General features: G+C 38.9%; 1 protein-coding gene across 2 annotated transcripts in view; it reads right to left on the minus strand.

Annotated features, from left to right (window-relative positions):
* The window catches only part of LOC142143581 (ephrin type-A receptor 3-like), a 174,192-nt gene extending 163,546 nt beyond the window's left edge, over positions 1-10,646 (minus strand). For both annotated transcript variants that reach the window (XM_075201529.1, XM_075201528.1), the window contains exon 1: positions 10,425-10,646. In XM_075201529.1, the coding sequence (XP_075057630.1) occupies positions 10,425-10,512 (88 nt within the window). In that variant the 5' untranslated portion in view covers positions 10,513-10,646. The remainder of the gene's footprint in view (positions 1-10,424) is intronic.
* Positions 10,647-19,323: the final 8,677 nt, after the last annotated feature.

Consider the following 19,323-nt stretch of genomic DNA (forward strand, 5'->3'; position numbering starts at 1 on the left):
GTGATCAACTAGTCAGTTTTGGGCTTTTAGTGCCACGTGTCCCTTTAGTTGTCCTAACTGAAAGCTCTCAATAGACAGAGACAGCTTCAGCACTATATCTGGCAACCAAAGAAAACAGTGAGGGAAGCACGCTGTATAGAACAAATGATATGCCCCCAGGATTTACAATAGCTTACCTTCATATGTGTATACGATTACCAAATTCTGTCTGATTTGCTTTTTTAAATATCAGCTGCAAATATATTCGTACAAAGATCTCTGTAGATTAATTCACAATGTTAAGTTTCTATTCAGAAACACTGACATTTATAGCACATATCTTGTAAAATTTGTTACTAAGGTTACTAACCATTTAAATGTACACATTTTTGAAAGAGTGCATCAATATTTACCACGGAGATATCCCTGTAACACTAAGGGGGGAATTCAATTGGCCATGTTACTGTAAAAAGTAACGTGGTCTGCACACTATTACCGGTATTACGGTAACAGTGCGCATAATTACCGTTAATACAGTAATTTCAACGCCGGCTTTTTGCTTGCAGCTCCCTGAGCTGTGAGCAGAAATCTGTGTTAATAGTACCGTATTAACGGTAATAGGTTTAGCGGGGTGGTATTCTGGAGGGAATTCAATTCTCCCCTAAATGTATCACCCCTAACAATAAAACATGCTCTCATCAGCCTTTATAACTGCGCTATCAAGGATTAGTACATGGTAATTAAGCTAACCTAGGTGGTTGCCTGGGGTTCAATGGTTAAGGGGGGCCTTAAACACCGATTGTGACATAATGTCACTCATCCAGTAATTTTTAATGGCTCTCCACACGCAGCCCCAACTGCTGACATGAAGGACAGACAGTCGGCATCTCCTTACATGTGAGATGACGGTGGTTGCTCCTCCAGGTCACTGACACGCTAGGGGTGTGGCTTGGCTATGATGTCACACTACCAATCTGAGAAGCGAAGAGTGCCACCCACACCTCCAGCCTGCCAAGGTAAGAAGCTGGTGTGTGGACGCCACTTCCAGGGGGGTGGGGGCCCCTCCCATGTAATGAACTGGCCTTGATGGTAGTTTGCTGTAAGGCTGATCATATGAATAAGGAAAGGCAATCTTATTTTTAAAACAGAAACTTGTGATACCGATGTGCCATGGAATTTTCTGTGTTCATTAAAGCAACCTCCTGCCTTAAAACCACCAGGACACATCAGAGTCTTGGTACAAGAGATGAACATGGGATAAGCAAAGTGCTGTAAATATTTGATATAAGTCATAAACTCATTAGATCCCTTACTTATATCATATAAAACAGATAATTGTAAATTGAACCATTTTAAACAATAGCCTTATATACAGAGGTCTGTTCTAATGTAGAAAACCAGTTAGGGCAAATGCTAACACTCATCTTATAATAACATTGTCTCATAAGACTGATAATATTAATCAGACATGTACCCTGCTTTATACATGTCTCTCAGTGTGATGACTTTTTAGTCTGCTTTGTTGTCTCTTGTAACCAGGACAGATAAAATGTAGACCACCAACAGAGTGAGTAACCCTTTGGGAAACTACAATACATCTGCTTCCCCCCTCACATACTCCCTCCTGTTCACACACTAAGGACATGTTTCCTAGAACCAGCTGCTACCCACGTTTCTACTGAGGACGAGATATAAGAAATATATTTCCCAGAGGGTATAATCCTGTCTATAAAACAAGTTAATCTTTCAGTTGTTAGCTTCTGTTTTCGATGACAAGACATATGGTCACAAGGAGATTGCGAATCTGCATTTGAATGTGATGTACAAGGAAGTTTGTGCTGGACTCATTGGGCATAGCAATGAGGGTTGATTTTGAGCAATCAGAAATCTTTTCATGCTTATATCAGTTGTAACATATATAAGCACGTATTCTAATACCACCCCTCTTCGTTACACAGAGAGACATGTCTGAGGAATATGCACATTATAAACCGCACTCCTAATATGTCAACCTTTAGACATCTGAAAGTAAAACACACTAAGCAGCCTAGATGCCTTTTTGCTGAAAATGTTCTATTATTATAATATAAGTAACCAGGGCAAGGGGCGAACAGACGAGGCTGGTGCTGTAATGAATGCAGTATGGCTGGAGCACACACACTGTGGGCAGGGGCAACTCACACAATGTCACTGGGGCAGTTTGGAAACTTTGGGGCAGATTTATCAAAGATCAAAAGTTCTTTGCTGATAAAAAATGAGTGCGTTCCTAGGGGATAGGACTTGTTTTTACTTCACCTTATATGTAAGATGTACTCGTCGGTGTGGGCCAGGGGCGGATCTAGGAAATTGTTATACCGGGGGCGATTTAGGGGGGGGGGCATTTAGGCCCTGCCCATTTTCTGACTTCTGAGGCTGCCGGCGGCTGCACAGTATGTGCAGGTCCGTTCGGCAGTGACAGGCAGGGACAGTGTGCTGCCTGCCCGCTCTGATTGTGTTTTAAACACAATCAGAGCGGGCGGGCAGCACATCGTCCCTGCCTGTCACTGCCGAGCGGACCTGCACATAGTGTGCAGCCGCCGGCAGCAAGCCCCTGCTAAGGGAGGCGATTGCCCCGATCGCCCCCCCCACTGGATCCGCCACTGGTGTGGGCAGCCTTTTTCCATGTATGGCCAGTGGTCAAAGTGGGCTGATATACAGTTTACGGGTTACTTAAGTTTTCCATAAAGCTACTTCTAAATTTCCACGTCCAACACTGAATATAGCAGAGGTACAGGTTGTAACATTCCCCCCACAAGTCATATCACTTGTGACTACAATATAGAATATAAAGGTATAACTGGACAACTACAAAATAAACTAAGTGATATGCAGGGACTAAGGGGTATATTTACTAAACTGCGGGTTTGAAGAAGTGGAGATGTTGCCTACAGCAACCAATCAGATTCTAGCTTTCATTTATTTAGTACTTTCTACAATATGACAGCTAGAATCTGATTGGTTGCTATAGGCAGCATACCTACTTTTCCAAACCTGCAGTTTAGTAAATCTAGTCCTAAGAGTGCTTTATAAAAGATGCTTTATACAGTTGCAAAATTTTTAATGTAGTGTCATCTTGGAAACTCCTCTCAGATACCATTTTTTAAGCAAAAACCTGTATGGTTTGCTGTGTTTCTCCAGAAAACATGGATACTGCGGGCCTGAGTCATTAAGGAAAGTAAGGCAAAAAAGGAGTAAATGTTCTCCGGGACAAGTCATACTGCAAGGGGAACAAATTAGTTTATTATTTTGCACATAAGATAAATACTGGCTGTTTTTTCATGTACCACACAAATACTTGATAGCTTTATTTTTACACTAAAATTTACAGTTAATCTAGGACATGCCCTACCCCAACTATAAATCTGTCCTCACATTATAATTTACCTCCCTCTCTAATGCAACATGGTTGTGCCCAGGTGCAAAGTTACTCCTTTTGTTATGCTTTGCCTTCTTTAATGACTCAGGCCCTGTGTGTTTGAGAAAACATGGATATTTCTTGGAATCAGCACTTATCCTGATTCAAGATTTTTATAAAGAAAGAATGAATTTGATGTCAGTAAATTAAATTATTCTCAATCAATTCCTCACAAGTCAATGCCCATATTTCTATTTAGGTTTTCTTTGTGCTTTTGATGTTTTTGCGGTGATTGAGTTTGTAGATGCTCAATGCAGTCATTCAGGGTGGCGTTTTCATTAGATTTCAATCTTGTCTCGCTCATTTGCAGATCTCGCAGCATAGATGGAACATTCAAACCAAGTTTTCACCTTGCTGGATTAAGGAGGTTCACCTGGTAGTTTGTTTTCTAAATTACTTTCAGTAACAAATTGTCAGTGGCCTCATATTATACAAACTGTGATTCTAAGAGTGCTGTCTTCACTAAATTGGAGAAAGATGAGAGGAAAGGGCAGGATGATACAAGTGTAAATATATCAGGTGGTGGAGTACTGTAACTGGTTCTAGTAGTGGTAATCTATAGGGAAGAATGTAGGGCTCACAAAGGCTCACAAGGACAGCCCAGCTTTTTATCACAGAACATCTGTAACTTGCAATTCAGATTTTCTTTCAACTCCTACTTCCGGCACCAACTAGACGAACAATATTAGTGGTGATATCTACTATATAAAAGCCTAGTGGCGTTTGTCTGTGTGTGAAAAAAAAAAAAAAGCTGCAGCGCCACCTGCTGGGCAAAGTTATACACTGACCTACTAAATTCTTAGTGTGTGTGGAAAAAAAACTTTAGAAAGGGCTGAAATTTGCTGCAGCGCCATCTGCTGGGCGGAGTTATACACTGACCTAAATTCTTAGTGTGTGTGGGAAAAAAAACTCAGAAAGGGCTGAAATTTGGTATACTAAGATGTTTTTAATTTGTTAATTTAATTTGTTAATTGTTAAAAGTGTTTCTAAAGATTTTAAAAAAATATATATATATATTTCTTGAAGGAGAAGTGACAGTTGGGAGTGGTTGGTGGTTGCCAGGGGTGACAGTGGGGAGTGGTTGGTGGTTGCCGGGGGTGACAGAGCGAGAGTAGTGTAATACTCAGGACCGCTGAGAGAGATCCCTGTGTCTGGATAGACATCTGGATAAATGTGGCGATAAAGATGAAGGATGAGGTGATGGAGAAAAATAATGAGGTGGTGACATGTGGACAAAACCACATTAAAAAAGGGCGCTTGCGTCGGGAAGTAACGCTCTTCCCCTGAGGAGGCCTGGGCTATGGCCCAAATGCATGACAAGAACCTTTTTAACACCTTAAGTAGCTTGATTTGACTAGAATGCATGAGTATCATGCACTGGTTAAGTTGTTATGTAATATCTGGTTTAGAGCATCTAGCACAAAATATAAAGGGGGGCAAATAAAAATGTAGCAATCTTAATATTGGATGGGTGCCCAAATTGTCTATTTCAAAATGATATCAGCATACCTACAGAGCTAGTGTGTTGTGTATAAGTGTGATGAAGCATGTTTCATTTAGATGTTTCATTTTTATACTTTATCTGTATGTATAGAAGCAATATGGAAGAATGCGCAAGAAAAATATCCTAGTCACAAACCTACACTAGGAAAATCAAAGAAGCCGGCATAAAAGCAAATAATAGTTGCATTTATTGAAAATCAAATAGCAAATTACAAACTATTGAAAAACAATCTGGACACCAGAGATCATCAATCCATGACAGTCCTCTTACTAATACACCTCACACACCAATGTGTTCAGCTTCTGCCAGTACCCTTACCACTCTGCCCCCTCCCCTTTCCCTTCCAACTGTTTCACAGCAAGTGATCAATACTGTAAAACTATATAATGCTTGAAACTGCATTACCAATCCAACCAAGTGAAGAGGAGAATCTTCAACAAGTCAGGGATCGTCAGTTAATTGAACTGTATAGGACCTGAAGGCATATAGAAATCGTTTTTCTTACCTGTTCTACTACGATAATTGTATTTGCTTCTCAGGTTTCTATATTGACCCTGAAACTTTCCAGTTTTAGTTGAATTCTACTGTATCACACAGTACAAGATCTACTAGGGATCTGTCCCATTAATCCACTATACTTTTAACTTCCACTTGTTTTTTTGTCAAAATATAATCACTTGATTACGGAACTACGCTCTTTTCTTACGTACTATAGAAGCAACAACAGAGGGGCAATTTTGAGTGTAATTTAAGATGTAGGTCTCCACATGGAGATTAAAATATCGCATTTCTCAATGCAGACAGCACGGTAGCTTAGTGGTTAGCACTTCTGCCTCATAGCACTGGGGTTATGAGTTCAATTCCCAACCTGTGTGGAGTTTGTATGTACTCCCTGTGTTTGTGTGGGTTTCCTCCCACACTTCAAAAACATAGTAGTAATTTAATTGGTTGCTTACAAAATTAACTGTAGGGAATTTAGACTGTAAGCTCCAATGGGGTAGGGACTGATGTGATTGCGTTCTCTTTACAGCGCTGCGGAATTAGTGGTGCTATATAAATAGATGATGATGATTACTCAGAACTTATGCACCTAACAATAGTTTGTTTGAAGTAGTGTAGAGTTGTTATCATTTCCTGAGTAACTTTTTAAGCTTCCAGCTAACAATCCTCATTGACAACAAAGCAACAATCGCACATATAAGCTATAAGAAGATGTTATTCAACATGATACAGGAGCGGAATCACTACTAACAGTTTGTTTCCTAGTTATTCAGCACATTTAAAAAAGGAAATATGTCCTTGCTATAAACAGGGATTCTTTTCAATTAGAAACTAGATAAATATGAACAAACATTCTGCAGCCAGTTTCATTGTATGTTGTCATATCTGTGATGGACTGTAATGGAACAGTACCCCTAGTGGTGAAATGATCACAGAACACGGTGTACTTGTTGCCTTTACTCTTAGAAGCAAGCAATTGTCAGACAGAGGAAATCTATTATTTTACTCTGATTGAAGAGCTCTACAGGTCGTGTATTAGTTTACATATAATATGCCTCTATAATATGCCTCTAATGTTACATTGATTTCCATAGTAATATATATGACTGTTTCTTCCACATCTCTTTACACGCACACTATAACTATTATAGACAATGGAAATCTAGTCATGTGAGGTTTGTATTGTGAAGGCATGCACTGCTACCATGTATACAATCAATAGATTTACACATATACTGTATTAAGGCTAGGTTCCATTACACTTGCTACATTTAACCTAGGTTTCCCTAGAGACGTCTATGGAACTTTAGGGAGATAAAGACATAAATAAGTATGATGTTAGCTTCCACAACACATCAGTGATCCTCAAATCCTTTCACATGGCCCATTATATTCCTTCCTATTAAGAACCAATCCTCACGTGTAACAACTCTTACTTATAGTAAATGAAGACTCCTAAACCTTTGTGTTGGCATTGTGTGCACGCTATAAGGTACTTATTGTTATTATAAGCCTTATTTGATCTGCTGAGAAAAAAATACAAATGTAAACGACAAGAATATTGGCATTTTTTTAATTGATGTCCTACACCTGTAACTTGCTGCCCTAGACAGCTGCCTCATCACATTCATACATTTCATCATCATCATCATCATCATTAATTTATATAGCGCCAGCAAATTCTGTAGCACTTTACATATGTGCAGATTGTAAGAGAAAAGCAAGCCTGACCATTGATGCCAATCTCTCTATGTTTGAGAATTACTGCAAAAGAAATCAGTCCTATATCTTAAATATTTGCAACAACAACAACAACAAAAAATTACAGGAACTAAAAAAAAAGACATCACATGTAAGCATTAGTTCATTTCTATGTATTTCTTTTTACACTATAAGAATGGTCTTGCTGGAATGTAATACCGTGGTACAGAACCCTGAGATTAGTGTAGGAGGAGTACACACCACTTAGTAAATTCATTTACTTTTGTGTTCTCAACCAGCCAATAGGAACCTTCCACTCATCAGCTATAGACCAGCGTCAAAACAAATTCGATTTCTTGTTTAAGGGTACACACAATTCGTTTTAAATAAGTCTCACTACCATCCTACCCTTTAAGATATTCCTTAAACACATTAAACATGCACACACCTGGTACTGAACTCTGATTCCAGAGATCTACAATTGCCTCTAATCCACAAATAAACAATTCACGCACCATCAAAAGTGAAGATAGTTTTAGTGATTGATCCTTTGGCCATCATCACACTCCATTCTCCAGTCCCTGAAATGCCCCATCAATTCAAACAATGAAACCTTCATTTGCATTCATTTTGATATTCGTTTACAGTACACTCTATTGTTTATTTCTTATAAGGAAGGGAGATTTGTATCAATCAAATCAATGATCTTATATGATATGAGCCATCTGTATAAATGTATTTGTGTTTAAGACAAATACAATAAGCAGAGAGGTGAGTCCAGTCTAATTAAACACCAGTGAGAATATTTTATAATATATTCACAATTCTTCTGTACTTCAATGTCTATTAATATGTGTCTCTATATACCAAAGGAAAAAGCGTGATGTCAGGGTAAAGGGATGGAACAGGAGTGTAATCTCCAAACTGTCCCTTTAGGAGACCAAGTCCCCCTCTATATCGCACGCCCGCCTTACTTTCCTTACTGGTACACACATGCATACAATTACACATAAAAGTGTTTATTCAGTGACATTTAATGTTAATCTCTGGGGAAGGCTGGTGAGCTGTGGGCGTGAGTGTTTGTATTAAGCCAACACACAAGGAAAAGTTCATCTGTTAATATAAGTGATTCTGTTTTACCAATTGAACTGTTATATATAGTATATAGTAGTTCTGTGTCATTATTATTATTATTATTAATTTTTATTTATAAGGCACCACTAGGTATCCGTAGCGTCGTACAGGGACAGACAGAAACACGATACAGGGTGAGACAGCCTGTCACATATAGTGTGCAAATTCATTGCATACTATATACTAATGTGAATTAGTTTGTCGTCCATCATTTATGTATGTTCATTACAAAAATTATCACCTGCATTTTGTCTTACAATCTACTTTGAGGTGTCTTATATGCTGAGTGTAATATTACTGGTGTTTGTTTATATTTATATTACTTTATATGTTGTCATGTTTCTATGAGATTGAGTATATCTTTTGCAGTGTATATATTGGTGCACATCTGTTATATAAGTATGTTGTTTAGAATAGAATGCTTTTTATACTGATCATTTATTTCAGTTAGGTTCTGTTTATCGGTTTCAGGTTGGACATGTTCTTGGATAAGTGCTTAGAGCAAAGTGTATCAGATCAGATCAGCATATTATTTCTATCAGTGTTTGTATCACCGTATAACTGGTTATGTCCTGAGGTTACGGGAAATCAGATGGTGACATTACAGATCTGTAGCTACAAATGGGACCATTAACCCTTCGGTTGCCAATCTCTTGCCTGGCACCAGTGGTTTCTGCTTAATATATCCGTCCTCGTTATAGGGTTCATTAGGCTACAAAACTGGGAAGATGTATTAGAGAATAGTGTCTATGAAAGGAAACAAATCACTAATTAGGAGCAAATGATCTTTTCTCGCAACCATGGAAAATATAAAAAACACAGACTCACAAGATACATCGGGGTTGTATGTAGGTGGCCTTCATAAGATTGTACACACAATATATGTTTAGGTTATTTATACTACACACCTCACACGTGTTCGCTTGTAAATGTTACAACACTTCTAGTGTCTTTAGTAACCATACAGAACACATACACTATACAAGATGCAAATCAGCTGATAAAAAATGAACATTTATGGGTACCATTGTTCATTAACCCTTTTATCCATCTCTGTGTATTTCCATACACAATGGATGTGGTTATGTTATATGGAAAATGATCTCCTTCATTAGTCTGTGTAAATTGTAGATCATTAGAGTTGGCTTGGATCCAAATAATATGCTTAATTCACTGGGATCCTTATTGTGTCCAGTGTTGAAAATAAATCACTTGGAGGATTTCAATGTTCTCAGGCCACAAAATCACTATATGTTGAGTGACTTTCATTCAGATATAAGTAACCAGTTCCCAACTACACATATATGTGCGCTAGGCATGTAAATACACACATCAAGCAGTTCAACAAATGAAGAACTCCAAAGACACAAAGACAATAGGCGCTTCCCGGACAGTTCAATAGTCTGTCAGATAAATGGCACATCCAGGACTTGGAGAGCCCTCACTCCCACTGAAATGTTGTCTCCTCTCCCTGTCTCCAGCCAGTCACACTCTTAGGACTTATCAATAATACAGTGAACAAGGGGACCATAAAACATCCCTCTCTATCTATCCCTCCAAAGTGAATTCATATGAGAGCGTCCGCAGTAACGAGGTACGGAGAAACACTCATCTTCAAGCAGCAGGCTAAGAGCAAACACTGAGCGTAGACTACTGTACACACAAACATCCTACATACATGCTAAAATATGGAATAATACCATTCATATTCATGTTCTTATATTGCACAAGCATCTCAGTGTAATACAACATATCTAAATGTCTTAATAACATATGCTGCTATTTATAGTCAAAGTGTAGGAGCAACTCCATACCCAGGCTAGGGAAACTTTGCTTATTTCTGCCATATAAAATGTACACTGTATACATGCTACCTATAGTTACAGAACACCAGTGTTACTCATTATCTATGACATAACTTTAGATCACTTTTCATTTTTTAAGTCAACTACAATCAGGTTAACAATTACAGTCATGTATTCAAAATATATTCTATAAAGTGTATGTGGATAGATAGATAGATAGATAGATAGATAGATAGATAGATAGATAGATAGAGCCAACATCTGAATGCAGGTGTGCTAGATTCAATTCTATGCTACCCCCACAAGCTGGTACCCAGTGATTATAAGGTATGTCAGAGCCCCCTACCTTCATTTGATGGGTATGTTCTCAGAGCCTGGGAATAAAGTAGGGTAGACAGAGTGACCAGAGCAGTATAAATCCACCAGAAAGACATATCGAGGCTCTGTGCATAAGAAGCAAAGTTACACAGCTATAGAGAGAGAGAGAGGGAGAGTAAGCCAGAGGGAGAGAGCGAGAGAGAGGGAGGAGGGATGAGAGACAGAGCAGTAAGGAGGGCAGGCTTCAAAGTACAGCTTGGATGTGAATTCTGTTCCCATAACCCCTCCCTGTGTATTATCCTCCTATTGTATAAAGGCTGCTTGTGTTTTTTACGGCTGGGCAGAGAGAAGAATCCTTCAATGGAGCTCAGATACTGTGTATAGTTACAAGGAAAACTGCTAATTATGAATAATATATGGACCTTATCTAGACCACCCCGTTTTACACACGTCTTTTGAACGGATGTCTGCTATGCACTGTAGTGTAGAATTAACCTGCCATTCCCAGTATGATTAGATGAATTTTTGGTATTGTGTTAGCACCTTGCAGCCTGTGTGGCATTATTGATCCGTGTGGGCTTGTTTGCAAAGCTCTGATATATTCTGTGTTGATTATTTCATCGGTGAGTATGTGTGCAGAATCCCAGTTCTCCGCCAGCCCACACACAACATGACTGTCAGATACTTCCTAGTGGCAGACAGCAATGCTCTTTAACCCTGTACATACCACTCTCAGTGTAAGGGGCACACCTGGGATTTATAACGGTATGGGAAAAAAATAATATTAATATAAAGTGGAACTTGCAAGACTGCAATGATCACCAAGGGCATCATTTAGAGCTAGGAATAGATCTAATTTTATATGTTAGGAGAAGGGCGAGTTCTACCTCTAAAATCTAAATTGCAGTGTAAAATAAAGCTGCCCGGTATTTATGTGCTACTTGCATAATTTTCCCTGCATATATAGAAAAATATACCTCTTGCATCGCGACATGGATTGTCCATGAGAAAATGTGCACTCTGTAGCTGAATTTGCCCCTAGTGCTAAATTACCATGAGGGGTCTGTGCATCAAGCTTTTTTGACACTTAAAAGATACGGAAACTACTGTTCCAGCAGCGCTAAGCTGGTAAATTGGAAAATGAGCCGCAGGAGAGGGGTCACTTGAAAGGGGCTCCCAGAGTAGCCCCGGCATGCTGCATTCAATCGGTGCATAAATATGCATCACTGCGGTGTGCAGCAATACATATTTAGGTGCACCACATCTTATCCACCCTCATTACATCCTCCCATTCCCGGTTACAGGACTTTTTTCAGGCTGCACCCACTCTATGGAATTCTCTGCCTCGCACAATAAGACTCTCTTCTGGTCTACAAACTTTCAAGCGTTCTCTGAAAACCCACTTATAATATTCCTCAACCACCCTCTTAACCTCACTACAATACTCTATTACCACCCGTTACACAATTTCACACAAGACAACTACCCCTTGACCAACATTGTTGTGTGACAGGATCATTTAGCTTACGAGTCACTTCCACCTTTGCAGTCTGCCTGGGCCGAACTGCAAAATGTAGACTTAACCTTGTGTGTCAAATTCCCATTGTCCCATAGATTGTAAGCTTGTGAGCAGAGCCTTCCAACCTCTTTGTCTGTTTTACCCAGTTTGTTTATTAGTTTACTATGTTTGTCCCCAATTGTAAAGTGCTACGGAATATGTTGGCGCTATATAAATAAATGATGATGATGGATGCATAGACCCCTGTATGCTCTAGTGAAGTTGTAGACTGCAGATTGTCCAATTGTATAAAGTGTACCCTGTTGTCTATCCATAATGTTGGCTGAAATAATATTCATGGAGCAGCCAATCAATTCACTTTGTGTCCCATACCTCAGCCACATACCTAGTACATCGTGAATTAGTGCGCTCTTATTGGTTCTGCCGTCCCTGAGTGCCGGTACTGTGCCAGTTTTACTGTGGTTTTTTTTTAAATGCAATAACCAAGAAACAAATACACCATCTGGGTAAAATGGGTACAACTTATAGCACTGACAGTGTTATAAAGTCGCAGTAATAACTTTGATACAGTCATTGACAAGACATCCTATAATACCATGAGCTGATATGCCGTCCAGGACATAGATCTCACTGGAGACTTCAGCATTCCTCAAACAACTTAATTAACAGGAAACAGGAAAACATCTTCTAAACTATTTTTCTCATGAGCTCATGACTATTGAAATGACCACATGTATTGCTAAATCATCCATTATTCATATAACAGCAACATATTACATAGTGCTATATAATCAGAAAATATTAATTAGGCACATCATTTCCTGCCTCTGTGTAGCTACCATCTGAACTCTCAACCACTGGCACCCGCATAGACATGCTAGTGTCAGTATAGTTAGATGCCAATTAAACTACCAATATATCTTTGGACTGTGGGAGGAGTCACACAAACACAAGGGGAGAACATGCAAACTTCACACATATAGCAACATAGTCTGATTCCAACCCGAGGCCCCATTACTGTGAGGCACAATGTAAATCACTGTTCTGGCATGCTAAATTAAATCTTAGTGCTCACATACAAGGAATCAACCTGTGTATTACTGCGGACAGCTCCTGCTGGGCCGGTATCTCTCCAGTCTGAGATTGACCCAAAACATTTGCCAAATCCAAGTTTAGCCTACTGAAAATAAAAAAAGAATTAAAATTATAAGGCAACTGTCGAAGTAATAATTAACAAAAAGCCTATATTACCAATTAGTTCAATAGAATAAACTAATGAACTTGAATTTTATCTGTCTGTGCTTTAAAGAGAACGGAAAAACACATATTGCACAATACAGAAGACAAGTTATATAAGGGTCACATGTTCTTTATTTCACAATATAAGGCCAAATGAAATATTTGCTCCAAATAAGGTCAAGAAGACCCTTCCAAAAGGCCGTTCCAAGAACATGTCACTTTAATGAAGATTAATGATAGAGACTTAGGGGTATATTTACTAAACTGCAAGTTAGAAAAAGTGGAGATGTTGCCTATAGCAACCAATCAGATTCTAGCTGTCATTTTGTAGAGTGCACTAAATAAATGACAGCTAGAATCTTCTTGGTTGCTATAGGCAACATCTCCACTTTTTCAAACCCACAGTTTAGTAAATCTAGTCCTTAGAGCGTCAGCAGTAATGTAAGCGGGGGAGGTGTGTTTTAAAGTAATGATGAGTAACATTTTCTATAAAAGAATGACTTAATCAAATATAGATTGTCAATTGGCATTTTGAGACCCTGGGCGTATGTCTGCTTCCTCCAGTAATGGCTGTATCTATACATAATATCTTTTAATAAAGATTAGAAATGTTATATTTTGGAAACCTGCTCATCTCAATTATTATTTAAAGAGAAGACTACAAAAATCTTAGACAGCAACATTACTTAAGGTGCATCATAAAATCTATAACCAAAAATATATTCTGAATGAATGATGACAGATTTCATGTCATATTTAAGCTTTATATTAGGACTTTCTGTCCTGCAGGTCTGAGCGTCGACTTATATTGAAATATTGTTTAATCCACAAAAAAAAAACCTATTTCAGATTATTTTAGATGACACAGAAATTCGGTATATCTGCAATATTTGTAAACGTTGCAGGTAATTGTTCCTTGTTGGGCTTTTTCTATGTTTCCATTTTTTATATTATACATTACAGAAAATAGCAGAGAATATTCCATATTTTCCAGACACTTTATACACCTGGGGCCTGGTTCACAACATTCAATGTTTTTTTTAATTTATTTTTTTTTATCAATAAGATACATTTATAGGAATGTTATTAATGTCTACTGTACATTAAATGTATTATTACAGTTGCTCCTGATTGCAAACACATGTTCTAGCATGCATGCATAATCAGCAATAACACATGACCTGTAGCCAGGGCCGCCACCAGAGGGGTACGGGGGGTACTGTAGTACCGGGCCCGGGCTCACCAGGGGGCCCGGTGCAACAGCGCAGCACAGCCTTACCTGGGGCCCCGCTGGTCTCCGCTCACCGTGACAGCCAGGCACCAGGATGCGATCGCAGGGGTGGAGGAATCATTCCCCCTGCAATCATGTGCTCTGGCTGTCACAGGTTTCTGAAGGCATGATTTCTGAAGGCGGCCCTGCCTGTAGTTGGTGCAAGTGATGCGACAGCTTAAATCGGGGGCCGCTACGTGCGCTCGAGCTTGGCACGCCCTACATTGACTACGTGCATATGCCCCATGCTCGCCCCATTGCTCCCGTGAAATCATTGGCTCTTGTAAGGGTCCTTTGCGCTCAAAGATGAATTGGACATTGCTGCGTTTCCTGACATATGGTCTGGGCCTGGACATGCGTTGAGAGATTTTACGCAAAATACAACAGGTATCGGCATGTACGTTCATTAATGAATCAGGACCTGGATGTCTTCAAGGCTCAATTAAATATGTGGAATAAAGTCGACATGGAAATTAAACATTATGGCGCATTCTGCAAACATTTGATGTTCTTTATATTGTTCATATTTATTTGTGTGCACCAGAAAAAAAACAAATAATGCTGTCAGCAGCATCAATGAAACTCTCTTTCTTCGTACATTACACAATAACACATAAGAGGCTCTTACATGATGGTGAAACACATTGCAAATTTGCCAATTCATATGCATTTGGGCATTGCTACAATTTTTGGCCACCAAAGCTTTGTGCTGACTGTGGTGTCTTTTGATTAATATTGGGCAACATGCCAGATTTTCTATTGCTGCTTATCGCATCGATGGAAAATCTTCTATTGATAAATAAACCCTTTAGGTCAGAGTCATTAAGGATAGTAAAGCATAAAAAATTTGTAACTTTGCACCTGGCCAAAACCATGTTGCATTTGGGGGGGGTAAATTTAAAATGTGGGACAGATTTATAGTTGGGGTAAGGCATGTCCTAGATCAACTTTAAATTTATGTGTAAAAATAAATCTATCAAGTATTTGTGTGCTAGATGAAAAAACAGCCAGTATTTCATTTATGTGCAAAATAATAAACTAATTTTCACCCCTTGCATTGTAACATGTTTGTACCAGAGAATATTTACCCCTTTCTTTTGCCTTACTTTCCTTAATGACTAGTAGATTTATATACAGGGGCAGGGAAAATGATGTTGCAGCAGCTCAAATTACTGCAGTCTCGGTTTCATGATCAGCATCAGGACAGTAGCTCTACCTGTCTATAAGGAAGGGGGAAGTAATATTTTACTTTTTAGCAGATCTACAGTAGAATGTGAAGTTAACATTGAACAATGTATTTTATTTTCATGTTTTTTATCCAAAAATTTTAATTTGGTGCCTCAGTGGTCCTTTAGATGGGCAAAGGGAATATGACTGGGTGAAATGAATGACTAAACACAGTATCTTGGAAAAATTGCTTTAAAGTACATCAGTCACTTAAACACTGTGGAAGCAGCCCCCTAATATCGCAAACTGCAATTCAGATGACTTTCACCAAATTATCAAGTCGAAGCAAAATTCAGTTTCTTTTCATTCTCCTTGCAAAATGAAATTCATTTATACTGCACCTGTGGCAATACGAGTGCCAGCATACTCCTGTGGTTCCACATGTGTGAATACAAATGGTGCCGTCATCATGAAATAAAAAGTGTTGCACCAATCAAATCATATTGCCCCTTAATGTAATTAAAAATTAAATTTGCCCACATAAGTTAATTTTAAATTAATTTTGCTCCCTTAATCAAAACAATATTGATTGCCCCATAATTAATTAGTCATTGGCGTCTTCCTGTTCTGAATGGATAGAGCATGCTGTTTGAGCGATGTAGTCTACCAGAAGCAGGTCTAAAAAACTGTCTATTTTGCTGCCATTTTTTCTTGTATTTTTGAATAAATCGCCATCACTTTCGGTGTTTTGAATCTGCCACACTATGCCAGCCTCAATCCACCCTACAGTGCCAGAAGAACATCCAAATTTTTTTTATGAAAGCATATTAAATAATTTCTTACTGATTACATCACTTTCAATCCTCTGTATACAGCCTATAGTATATCCTTAATACCAGTATAGCTGGAAACACTGACATGCAGTTCCTTTTCCTGCAGTACCCGCTCTGCTCTTCTGAGTAATGTGCAGTGAACTGCTTGTGCTCACTATTAATACCTGCACCCACTAGTAATATCTGTGACTGCATGGGGGAAGGGCCTGCCCTCATCTGCAGGCCCCAAAGCCGCTGCACCCACTGCAAAGGAGTAAGTTCCTCCACTGTCTCAAGGAATAATAATTAATGTTGCCAGTCAGAAAATAGCACGGTGCTCTGGCAAAGTATACTATAATTTTGGAATCTACCCGAATGACATAAATAATTGATATAATAACATTTAATAAACAGGCACTAAATAACATCATGGCAGAAATGGCAAGTATCCAGCGCATCCTACAAGTTGGCTGTACAGCTGATGCTGATATGTGTTTTGCTCATTCAGCCAAAAGCTGAGACAGCTCTCTCTACCAATCAGCATCTCATGATTTACCAACTAGTCAGCAGCTTAAAGCTTCAGAGCCAATCAGCAGCTCAGGACTTCACAACTGGACCGGCATCTTGGAAATACAATAACATAATAGCTTAAGCACCACAGATTAGGGGCTAGATTGACTAAAGGGCGGTTTGCTCAACCTGTCGCTTTTCGGCTAGTTTGCAGGCGGTTTTGTCCCCGCCAGATTTACTAAAGGCAAAACCGCTGGCAAAACGCGACGATGCATGGCGGATCAAAAACACCGCCAAACACGCCTCTTAGTAAATCTAGCCCTAAGTCTGATGTACATCCCATAACTGATATTGCTGATACTGCTGCAGTGTGCAAGATAAAAGTGGATGTGTCTGTTCCTCAAGTGTTCAGTTTTTGCTTAGTCTCTAAACTCCTAGCCAATAATGTGCATTCCTCCCTAGTCCTGTCCCCTGAGAACTAGCTTCTCATTATATGAAATTGGTATTTTTGCATTTATAATGGTTATTTCTACAGATTTTCTCTTTGGGAAAACAGTTCTGTAGAATTCACATTGGCAAGCACAGAGGGTGATTACCAAATGCCTGGAATCCCCCCTCAATACCAGACTTCCTGCTCAATTATTAAGAAAGTCTTGTACACAGCTATTACTAGTCCTGAACAAGAAGCGTGACTTGTAGGCTTTCCCAGATATATATAATCCTTGCTATAAATAATGTATAGTGTAACATATGTGTATATACATTGCATGAAAATGATAGTGGGGAAATATACTTCACTTTCCCTTAAGTCAGCCGAATAATGTGTGTTATGATTTGTCTCTATTTAAAGTCGATGGAGATTTCTGAGGTGCCTCACCTCAGTTTGAGAATCACTGCAAAAGAAAACAGTTCTACATCTTAAATACTTGCCTTGTTGTCAAAAGACTTTTTACAGGAACTAAAAAGAAACCATCACATCTAATTGTTAGTTCATTTCTTTGTATTTATTTTTACAATACAAGAATTGCCTTGCTGGAATGAAATACCATTGTGCAGAACTCTGATATTAGCGTGGGAGTACCACCACTGGTCCATACGCTTTTGTGACTTCAACCCAGCCAATAGGAACCTTCCATTCATCGCCTAAAGCGCATCCTCAACTTTGGCCTAATAGGGAAAATTAAGCCAACTTAAAAGCAACTTATATTTCTCCTTTAATGGTACAAACAATGGGACTGGTGCAGAGTAAGTACTACGCCAGTTTGGGTAGCGTATCATGCTTGAAGTTGCTCTTTACATGCCCAGAAAAGTGGGCGCACTCATATGCACACAGAGTTGCGTGAGTCTGCGATATATACGCTTGCTTGCATCTAGATAGGCGGGACATTCTAACTTAGGCCAAGTACAGCAAGGGCATGATCTCGCAATAGCGAACAGATGCAGACCAAGACAAATACGCATATGGGCCTCAGAAAGCCATATTATTTGAGGGTGGTCAGGTGCAAATAGTGGAGGATGAGGATGGCGGTCACCACCTCTAGCAATACGTTTGTGATTGGCTGTTTGATGAATGATTTGTTTATACTGAATTTCTTTATCGCTCAGACATATATTAATCTTTTGTGTGTATGTTTAAGCTAATTTTGTTTTGTTTATTGTACATGATACGTGGAGATGTTTCTGCTTCATGAGAGAGGTTTAAGCAGTTTTAATTATGACTAATCGTGAATGCATTTGTTGTAAATAAAATAAATAGTTAATACCATGGGCAAAAATAGGACGTAAGTGTATGCTACGTATGCCTGGTGTAAACCAGGCAGATATGCTACTGCTGCCGCTTCGCATAGAGTTGTCATTTTTTAATGAACACAAAATTGTGCCTGTGATTTATGACTGTGTTTCAGCCAAATCAGCATCAGCCCCATAGGTGTTTAATAGAATAAAGGAAGCGCTATGGAGTTATTCTGCGTTAGGACATTTACACTCATGCACTTTTGATGTCATGTGATGAGGCTGCTGCTAGGCTACACCCACAACATCAACCCCTAGAAAAAGTGTTCATAGTAATAGTTGTTTGCAAGAAAGTAGTGCATGCTGAGTATATGGTGAATCCACTCTCCCCAGTAGAGCAAGCTTTGTAAGTGGAGTTATTGGGAAATGGTCATTTTATATAACTGGCTGATTATCATTACTTATGGGAATTGCAGAGATGTTTTTACAAGTCTAAGTATATAGTTAATATTGCTACGCTAATATGTACATTAATATTTATTTTTATTGATTTTACTTTTTTTGACACATTAAATGCATTTCATATACTTTCATGTCAATACAACTTTCCATAACCGTATTTAGTTTTGATTACCGTTTCCTAGAAATGTGGGTCATTGTATTAAGCAGACGTGTAGGA

This window comes from Mixophyes fleayi, chromosome 3 (genome assembly GCF_038048845.1).
Source record: "Mixophyes fleayi isolate aMixFle1 chromosome 3, aMixFle1.hap1, whole genome shotgun sequence".
Classification (NCBI taxonomy): Eukaryota; Metazoa; Chordata; class Amphibia; order Anura; family Limnodynastidae; genus Mixophyes; species Mixophyes fleayi.